The 10808-nt window shown below is 38.5% G+C and overlaps 1 protein-coding gene across 1 annotated transcript in view; it reads right to left on the bottom strand.

Moving 5' to 3' along the window:
- Positions 1–2165: 2165 nt before the first annotated feature.
- Positions 2166–10808, bottom strand: part of LOC139759006 (uncharacterized) — a 183523-nt gene continuing 174880 nt past the window's right edge. Inside the window, exons 7-12 of the mRNA XM_071680889.1 lie at positions 10559–10803; positions 10125–10357; positions 7887–8539; positions 7493–7642; positions 6974–7089; positions 2166–3682 (exon numbers count right to left, since the gene is read on the bottom strand). Of these exons, the coding sequence (XP_071536990.1) occupies positions 6985–7089; positions 7493–7642; positions 7887–8539; positions 10125–10357; positions 10559–10803 (1386 nt within the window). The 3' untranslated portion in view covers positions 2166–3682; positions 6974–6984. The remainder of the gene's footprint in view (positions 3683–6973; positions 7090–7492; positions 7643–7886; positions 8540–10124; positions 10358–10558; positions 10804–10808) is intronic.

Below are 10808 nucleotides of genomic sequence, written 5' to 3'. Positions count from 1 at the left end.
TACGACCCTTGAACACGTCAGTACGACCCTTGAATAAGTCAGTACGACCCTTGAATACGTCAGTACGACCATTGAACACGTCAGTACGACCCTTGAACACGTCAGTACGACCCCTGAATAGGTCAGTGCGACCCTTGAATAAGTCAGTACGACCCATAAATACGTTAGTACGGCCATTGAACACGTCAATACGACCCTTGAATACGTCAGTACGACCCTTGAACACGTCAGTACGACCCATGAATACGTTAGTATATATATATATATATATATATATATATATATATATATATATATATATATATATATATATTCTTTTTTTATTATATTTTGTCACTGTCTCCCGCGTTAGCGAGGTAGCGCAAGTAATTGTAACTGTCATTCAATTGAAATGTAATGAATCACTCTTAAACTACCAGCGGTAGTGGTGCTTTTTCATCATCATCCATTTTGAGTCCACTATTCTGATCTCTCGAACCCTAATGAAAAATTTCAAGAACTCTGCAGAGGTGAATAATGCAATTGATCTTGTGTCTCAGAGAGAGAGCACAAAGGAGGAAGACTATCATGCCAGTGGAGATTTCTACCTTCAAAGAACTTGTGATTTTCCTTAAACCATTTCACGAGGCCATGGAAGTTGTGGAGGGGGCGGAAGAAGGTGGCCATATCTGATATTAAACCAATGATTCAGGGACTTAAAACACTCACTGGAGAATCTAATTCATAATCATGACACCCATTTACAATGCTGTGAACAACTGGCTTAAAGTCCTATAGGACTCGGAAAAGAAATGGTTGGATCTATACGTGAACATGAGAGATGTACAAGTAGCAGGGTTCTTTTTTTGGATTCTGCATTCAGACCGGACTGGCTTCCATTACAAGAGCAGAAGGACCAAGTACTGGTATATGTCACGGAATTGCTTGAAGAATTCAGAAGGGGTCAACATGAACGACTGATAAAGAAAATAACTAGGATGATCCAGCAGAAGGATGTATTTGTAATTGTAACTGAAATTTAATTTCTAAAGCACAATTGCTCTAACCCTGAATTTAATTTCTAAAGCACAATTGCTCTAACCCTGAACATGTCTATAACATATGTTATTGGGAGCAACACACAAAAAATGAGTATACTTTCCTTCGTGTTGGTGAAGGAGAGTGTTGACTGGATTGGGAGGGCTTGGGTTGGTGAGATAGATAGTGATCTATGTGAATATGTAATTCCTGGCATGATTTCACTCTACATGGAATAGAGTGATTGGAACGATGTGGTATACTGAGGTCGACGTGCTGTCAATGGACTGAACAAGGGCACGTGAAGAATCTGCAGTATATGTGTCTATGTGTGTATGAGTGGATGGGTCTTTCTTCGGCTGTTTCCTGGCACTGCTTTGTTAAGACGGGAAATGGCAATCAAATGTAATAGAAATAAAAAATCTATCTATATTTCACGTAATACTCGTCTTTTCTGTCATGCATATTCCTGTATCATCCACACAAAGAGAACTTTGCTGACAGGAATAATTCAACATATAAGATTTTCATCATAAATATCAACACGACCACTAAAGAAATTGTTTCATTTACACTAAAAAAAAAAAAAAAAATAGTATGCCTGCAAATATGAAATCACACCAAGATGACGTATGCACTCTTGATGAAGATTTCTGGGTGACTGAGATATATGAAATCTTTTCAGCAATGGCTTGCAGCATCATATGATTCCCATAAAGGCATTCCATGGAAGCAAACAATTCAAACAATAGCGGGAAAAGTAATGCTTCTACTGACGTGTGTTGCGGTTGTCGGTGCTTATGTCTAGTGGCATGCATTAACATCATCTACATCCACATCTATGATTATGCACTGCAGTCATCTATGCTCACGTCTATTGACGTGCACTGCAGTTTAAGGGTTAAATAACATATTTCTTCAAGCAGTTTTGTCACAGGTACTCGAGTGTATATTCTATATGCTTAATATTACATAATGACTGGAAGTCTTCATTTCTCAATCATTCCATTTGACAAACAAAATATCCACTTCAACTGAGAACAGAAGTAATGCTCAATTTCACTTACAGGGAAGAATCCTTTCAAATCATTTTAATAAGCCATGACAGAAAATTAGAAATCTTCAGTAAGGTTCAGAAAAATAACTCATTTCATACAGGAAATATATATTTATTTATTGATATATATACAGTTTTGGTGACATGATTCTAAAATACATTTTATAACATCTCATAACATATTTTCGACATTTCCCAATGGGTCTATAAAAGTGACATGACCAGGCTTTAGCCACCAAGGTTCGTACACCTCGAGACCTGTCAAATTCGAGGACATTCCAGAAATACCAGGATGCATATGAACCCTGATGGCATCTAGAATCAATCAATGAGGCTCATTTTGACTGATAAATACCCAGGCAAACAAATCTCATTTAGGACATCATCTACAATTCAGCAGTTCCTGATTTTGTCACAGATAGGATGAAAGGTGAAAGACATTTGGAGCCTCCTTCAAGAGGTAAACAAATTAGAAAGTTTTTTGCTGGAATGTTAAGATTTTTGAATATCATTCAATTAAGATAATGGCACATGCAAAGAAAAAAAATATTGTTACTGAAATTACATTAACTTTCATGTGACTCTACTGCGCATTCAGTCAGTAACTTCGACGTGGCTGTACTGCGCATACAGTCTGTATCTATGATGTGACTGTACTTAGCATACAGTCGGTATCTTTGGCACAAGCTTTTCTATTGCACGGGGAGTTAAGTGCAGATCTGTTCTTGCATAATCAGTCTCAAAGAACAACACATGGATGTACAACTTGTAAATTATTAAATATCAACAACAACATTAAAACAATGAAACAATGCAGCTGCTTTTTATAGTGAGGCTTTCTATTTTTTAAACAATGAATTGTCAGACCTACACTAGGGATAAGTGCAGTGTTAACGGCTAATAAGTACAGTATAAGAGATGAAGCTTTCTTTTGTGAAGTCCACTACATAAATATGGCCTATATAATGGAAAAGCTTCGTATTTTCACATGTAATTTGAACATTTGTACACAATGTATGTCTGTCATACAAGGTCTCTTAACTGACACATCCTCATATTCAGCACAACAACTGATACTCTCCCTAGATAGGAGTGTGTGTGACAGCACTTGTCTGATTTCTCGCACAAGACCATACTATCTAAGTCTGAGCAAAATGGAGTTCATGCAAGAGGTAAAATATTAACAGAGACGAAAAGAAACTCGACTCACACAAGGAGCCATCAGCTACAATGTTCTCAGAGTTATCACGTTATCTGCTCGGCAGTTTAGGAAGTGGTTAATATAAGCCTCAGCTGTCTTACAAGTAGATCCCAAAAGACTGAAACCACACTGTAGACCCTCTATGTAGGTGTCATGCAAAGCAGCAGAATATCAAGGCCAAAACTTTGACAATAACATGGCCAGATGGTGTGAGGCGGGCCAGGGATGCTGTTGACTAGGAACTACAAGTCAACTAACGACTGGAAGCAACGACCAGATGAAGTAGGGAGGACTAAGTGTACTCATGACAAGTTTCGTCAAGTCACCCGACACTGGAAAAGCCAAGTCTCCCCACAGTGAGTGACATCTGTGCTTCAGCTGCCCAAGATGAGTATATGTTGCTATATCTGAAAAATAAAAAAAATTAGAGGATTAGGATCATACTCAATCTTTTGAAATAATTAGTTAAGTATTTCTAAGAATGCATTATATCTATTATGCTGGTCATTTACAAAGAGGAAAAACTTTTGATGTGTATTAGTGTTTTTCACACTACAGTAAGACACATAAATACAGCAAGTTTTAAGAATTGGAGACGGGCTGGTAAATACAATCATGTAAGAAGGTGGAAAGTTTGACTTTGGAGTCGAGTAATTAACGAGTATCTACAACAAAAACGTCCACAGGACAGCACAAACTACTACATAGATTGGCAGTGTATTTGTTATCGTAATCTCATCTAAGAATGTCACACACCCCATATTCCAGAAACGAATTTTCAGCAAGATGAACTTATTTCTTCTCTATCATGCCAATCCATCAATTTCTAGACAGAGATAAGTATGTGTCTGGGTTATCTTTAGAGGAAAAATCTAAAAGAATGCTTAGAACATGAAATATAGGTAAAAAAATAAATGATAGGCAAGACTGGAACATAAAATACATAAACAAATAAACGATATGCAAATTCTTTGGTGCATATACATCCTGAAACAAAACTGTTGCTGGTCTCCATTCTCTCCTACCAAAAATATGGAAAGAAAATTATGGAAAACAAAAGTGCACTGGCTAACTGACAACCAACTGATTGGCATAAGGAAGGAAGAAGTCTCCAATCAGCACCACTATCAAGCCTACAGCATGGCGTGGACTGGAGATGCCAAATGAGCTCCCCCTTGACAAGTGAGGATGTCTTTTGTCTTCACAATTATGAAAAAAAAATTCATCCATGTTTGTCATTTCCTGTGTTATAGGGGTTATAACGTTTATGATATAATATCATAAAATATCATTTGATAAGCATAAACTTGTGTCTTCCAAAACATCTATTCATAGCAAACTCAATGACTGATAACCATGCAAGGTACCCCATTCACTCATTTCTCTCTTCACAAACAGGTTGATTGATGCACAGACAACATCCACCTTCATAATTATGACCACCCCCTTTGGGAATCTCCAGCTATGAATATGACTATCTTTCATTACTAGTCATTATAACTGTCCAGCTGACAGCATAAATGAGACAGGAAACCATAATCATGAAAGCTGAAACCTTTTTGACACTAGCGTAGGAAATGCTCCTCTTCCAAACATAATGCAATATTTTCTTTACTTCTCTCACATAAAATTACTCATCTACCAAGGAACTGGGTTCCTCCATCCCAGCCCAAGATATTGTTATGGGAGAAATGAAGACAAAAAAAAGGCTTAATCAACAGGTTCACGAATCAAACCCCCTTATCTAAAAACCTGATGCTAACGAGAGACCCGTTAATATAGCACAGGGCTGATTTAGTTAGCTGACGGGGAGAGCAAGGAATGGAGTGGAAGTTCTGCTGAGGAAGGAGCTGTGAGAATGCATGTTAAAGAAAGGAAGAGAATTCCATGGTCATGTAAATGAGAATGAAAGTGGATTATGTGAAATCGATGTTTTGGCAGGAGCTGAGCGAGTACATCAGCAATATTTATCCATGGCACTGATTGGTAGTAATGAGAGGCTTGAATGCAAGAAAGGGTGATCAGGCAACCGAAAGTATAATTGGGGGCTTTTGGGTATCCAGCATATATGATACTGATGAACAGCTCATTGAGCTGTGTGCTGAAAAAGAACTGGTGATTGTAAAACCCAGGTCTAAAAAAAAAGCATACTTAAGTATATGTGGGTGTGTGGGGTTAGCGAGGCGTAAGCATTACTGGATTATGTATTAACAGAAAGGTAATGCAAAGGAGATACTGTTGCATGAGAATGTGCTGAGGAGGACAACTGGAAATGACGAATTAATATGAAAATTACAGCTTCCTCGTTGGAACGCAATTACTATTTGCATTCAAGCCTGATGAAACACATCTGGCTTTCCATCTTTTATGCCTGACTATTGTTTCTCCCCCATTTGCAAGACAAAGTCCAGAACAGATGCCTAAGCCTTCGATGAAAAATCCTCACTTGGTTCCTTCTGTTCCTTTTTTTGAAATGCAATAATGAAGGAGGAGAGGTTTTCCAGCTCCTTGCTCCTCCCCCTCTTAATCACATTCTATGACACATAGGAGAATCATAGATAGTACTCTTTCTCCCTTATACTCATAAAAAACAGCTCATAAAAACATCAATACCACCACTAGGAATTGGAATATATTTGATTACTCCCTCAAGTGTTCTAAACGCTAACAGTTAACATCAATGTATGTGTCCTAATATAGTGACAAAAGAATCTGATGAAGTTTATGCAGAAAAACTTTCTTCTGCTTCCAAATGTTTACTAGATATGAGAGGATGTGCTAAACACCATATGTCTCTAATCTGTTAGATCAAAAGTGTCACAAAGAAATTGGCTTGCCATTTTGGTTAGCAAACAAGAGGAGGCAATGCTCTCACATTCATATAGACAAAATTTTACCTACCAGCTAATACCTAGGTAGTAGTTAGTGGGTAGCCAACGACCAGGGAAGTATATACCAATACAACCTACCCAGGCACTGGGAGGGTTAGTGACAGCTACATAGAGAGCCTGCACTCCAGCAGCTGTCGAGTGCACTCCTTTGACCCAGGTAGCTGTCTTTTCTTTCTGCATCACCCAAATGTGGACTGCAAGCATTATGTCCACAAACATGCAATCTCTCTTTGTCAAACATACCACTTGACAACACAACTCACACAACTCATTTTTCGTATCTCTATGCTGTCCTGGAGTGAGTGTCATGCGCTAACCCTACCTTTTGACATAATGGTAGGAGCAATAGATAAAAGTAATGGGTAAGACCATTAGAAAGGAGAATTAGGTAGAAGAAGCAGGTAAGAGCAACAGCTGGGAGTTTTTGTACAAGTACTAGGTTGCAACATTAAGCAGGAACATTAGGTAAAAGTAGCTGGTAGGAGAGCATTAGGTAGAAATAGCTGGTAGGAACATTAGGTAGAAGTAGTTGGTAGGAAAATTGGGTTGCCCTCTGCCTGTGGCTTGTTAGGGTGAGGCAGTAGTCTACGAAGTGACACTGGAATTCAACAATTATGCAGATTTTTGCCACAGCCATCCCCTTACAGGAGTTAACAAAGAGAAAGGGCATCAGAAATATAGATAGATAGACACAAGGGATAATTTTGCTTTCTCTGAAATACATCAGGTGTAGTTAACAACACAAATATTGTTACACTAGGAAAGACCAACTGAAATAAGGTAAAACTAAAAAGTCATTAAAAGTACCTTAAATTATTTTAACAAGGTTGCTGAAGAACAGTCAGTGAAATCTTTCCTCTGGTTTTCCGGAGCAAATCAATGACAGATTCTGAGTCCCATCCGACGACATCCACATCATTGACCTAAAAATATGGGAAAATTAAAACAATGAAGGGATTCCTTTTGCATCCAAATTATCAATTCTATTATACATGGGCTGCAAAAATCTGATCCATTCCATGTATTGGAATGCTAAATTAAAGATACTATAATAATGAACCAAGATCAGTTTAACTTTATATAAAACAAACAATTTGTAACAATATTTTTTCCAGCAGAAGTTAATTCAGATGAAAATAAAATTCATCCAAATTCTGTATCTTTTCCAATAAACATATTGAATCCCTCAAGATACAGCAATTCATTCTATTCTTAACACAGGCCATACAAAAAATATGGAGGCAGATCTACCCAAGAGATTAGTTTGTTTAATGGTAGATATTCATAACAGAAAAGCAAGCACATGAGAATGATAGGATAAATTACCTTAACTACAATATCACCAATTCTTAGTCGACCATCTTTGGCTGCAACGCTGTCAGCATATATAGCAGTAATGATTGTGTCGTCTCCCCGAGGCTGTAGGGAGAAGCCCAAACGGCTATTCCACCCTCGGTTGAGCTCTAGTGTCACCATCTGAAACATAAAAACGATAATTAATTCAAATCTTCAACAGCAAATTATCTAAACCTATACGGAATACTTAAAGTAAACTATCATCACTGACAGACAGCATATAACTAAATAGTTTTAATGTTACGTAACCTGAAAATGACATCAATACCCTTCCTTACAAATAAGAATTCTTCTGCCTCATACATAGTATAGAGCATGAAATATCTGACTAGAGAAAATTATACCAAATGAATAAGCTACATACCTTTGGTTTTTGTGACTTTGGTGATCCCCCAGCACTATCATCATCTTTTATAGAATCTTCTAGTGATGGACTGTCCTCCTCATCAGGTGTAAAAACAATCCCTTTCCACTTTAACAAGCCATTATTGGAAGGCCCTTCATTATCGTGACTACTTATATTGTGGTCTGACGTTGTGTTTGTGAGTGTTAGGTCTTCGTGTTGATGGAGTGCCCCAAGGTTGACACTGTGGTATCCCTGGTGGAGGTATGAGAATGCTGGGGTGTCACTGTGAGCTGACGTCAACTGGGGAGCTGAGTCTAGGGAGTCAGCAGAGGGGTACTGAGCTCCTAATGGAGATGGGAATGACTGGTCCACTTCATGGGGTGGTGTGAATTGCGTTTTGCGAGGACAACTGCGTCCATTGCTTAGATCAAGAAAGCTAGGTCTTTTGGGTCTGGATGACTCTGAGATAGAATGTGTGTATGAGCATGATGAAGCAGCAGACGAGTTTCTTGAGCGGATGGTCGTGGAGGTAGAGTCGTCAGTCTGGCTGTCACCAAATGGAGAATCCTCATGGTCTATTTCTCTGATGCTGTTTAGAGAAATTTTGTTCTCTACAATGGGACTGCCTGGAAGAGATTCTTCTTCTGTTTTTCTCACCAATGAATCCCATCCTGTTAATAGAAAAATACAAACTATAACTCCTGCCACAAAAAACAGTGACAGGACCTCATGCTCAGCACCTCCCCTTAAAAATCCCTGAATACAAAGGTGCAAATTACTCAAATGTACACAGTGTTAATCATAAAAACATATGAACTCATGTTTACACTCCCATAAAAAAAAATGAAAGAACATGGATGCCTAAAGTTGCATCACAATGCTTCATCTACATCCTAAGATGAATATATGAACCTCTTGTGGAGTAGGCCACAAATTCAGTTTTTCTTAACAACGAGCTCTGAGCCTTGATAGGTAGACTGGGGGTACTAAAGCTTTCAAGATCCTCTGGCTATAATCTTGAGTTGTATATGGTAAAATATGTTCCCACAATTACAGCACATGGGCCCCATGACTCGTCCAAACAAACGATGATTCATGGCAGCTATCATGAAACCATACATGCCACAACACACCAACATGTAGTACTGCCTCAGCTTCAGATTACACCTGCCTAGCATGTGCCAACATGGGTTTATCTACAATAAATGAAAAATTGGAAAGGTGGGATGGAAGCATAAAAAATTTTAGACAAAGTAAGGGGAAATGAGGATCTGGGAGTAAATCTAAGCTGTCCATCCATCTACATCACTGACACCTGTTCCCTTCAAAAGCTCCCATTGATGGGGTGGCTGCAGCAAAAGGGTGTTCAGTATCCCTATCCCTACATACCTCCCTCACTAACATATATGCATTCTTGCCCAACTTCTGTTCTTCCAGTATTTTTCCACTCTATTTTCCCATGTCAGACCTCTCACATCAACTCCCTTAATCATACTGTCAAACAATCTCCTTACAAACTCCCCACCTTATATTCTTTCCACAAGCCCAAATCACCTTAAAGCATCATGTTTTACCCACTCTACCGATTGACAATTCATTCCCTTTGCATTCTCCTATACACCCTCTCATCTCTTTCCTCATTCTATCTAGTCAAACCACGTGCTCCTCTCAAACAACTCATTTCCACAGCCTGGATTCTTGACCACTGTGACTCATTCCACATCCATATTTCAGCTGCTTAGGTTGGAGTCTGGAGGACTATGCTATCCCTTAATCCTTTCTTCACTTCCATACTTACACCTCTACCCTAAATCAGTCTAATAAGGGTTCCAATGACTCTTCAACCCTGATCTGCTCTCTCCTTCCATATCACTAAACTTGCCCAGGATAGTACCCATATACTAAGTTCTGTCACCTCTTCCACTCTTTCCTTCTCCACATCTTTAATACAGTTTAATACACTTCCTCTCCCTTAATGGGACTTTGTAAAATTTATACTTTCAATCCGTTTCCATTCAAACACCATTCCTCTACTTTCATTTGTATTTATCTTCAATTGCCTATGCTTATAAGTGTAGGCAGTTTCTAAAAACCTAAAGAATCTTCAATAAAATAAGCTTTAATATAAGCCTCTGCCAACACAGTCAATGATATGATGATGACTGCTAAGTAGCTTAGCAAATAAAAGTATGGGGTCTACTGTATAGTGACAGGAAAAGATACTATGGATATTAGTTTAAATAAACCGAAACTTACTGTCCACAACTACACTCTTGATATCTGGGCTAGGCGTCTTCTGTAGGCGACGTCTTCTGGGAGTTCCGGGAGAACTTGTGGCACCAGTCAAATTCATAGAATTACTGGGAGACTGTTTCCTCATGGCTAGGTCTGTCAACATGTCTCTTGCCTCTTTACGGAGAGCCTTTGGTTTTAAGACAACATCAGGTTCAGTAGGAGAGGCTGGAGACACAGGAGTTTGCATGGCATCCCTGTAAACAGTCCAATCTTTTACAAAGAGAGTTATGGAATGATGTATGAAAAATGCATGGATCAACATATAAATCATAATGTTAATAATGTAATCTATGCTGAGAACTACAGTTCCTGAGAATTAAATATATTAATGTAATCTATGATGAGAACTACAGTTCCTGAGAATTAAACATATAAGTATGAAATATAAAACATACCTATATAATTTTAGAGTTACAGTATCGGGGCAGGTGCGTAAGAAACCAATTGCTTCTTCATGGCTCATGTTGCACATGTTTGTATTGTTAACAGAAATAATTTTGTCTCCTGGCCGTAATCTGCCATCTGAAATTGCAGGCTCTTTTACCAGAGAGCGTATGGTGTGTCCAAGGATGCTGTTGTCTTGCTTACGTAGAGTGAAGCCAAGTGATCCTGCTACTTTCGTTAGTTCCACCTCAAACTCCTAGA

Source organism: Panulirus ornatus, chromosome 32 (assembly GCF_036320965.1).
Source record: "Panulirus ornatus isolate Po-2019 chromosome 32, ASM3632096v1, whole genome shotgun sequence".
Taxonomy (NCBI): domain Eukaryota; kingdom Metazoa; phylum Arthropoda; class Malacostraca; order Decapoda; family Palinuridae; genus Panulirus; species Panulirus ornatus.
Note: the sequence above shows the minus strand (reverse complement) of the source record. Positions and strands in the feature narration are given on the sequence as shown.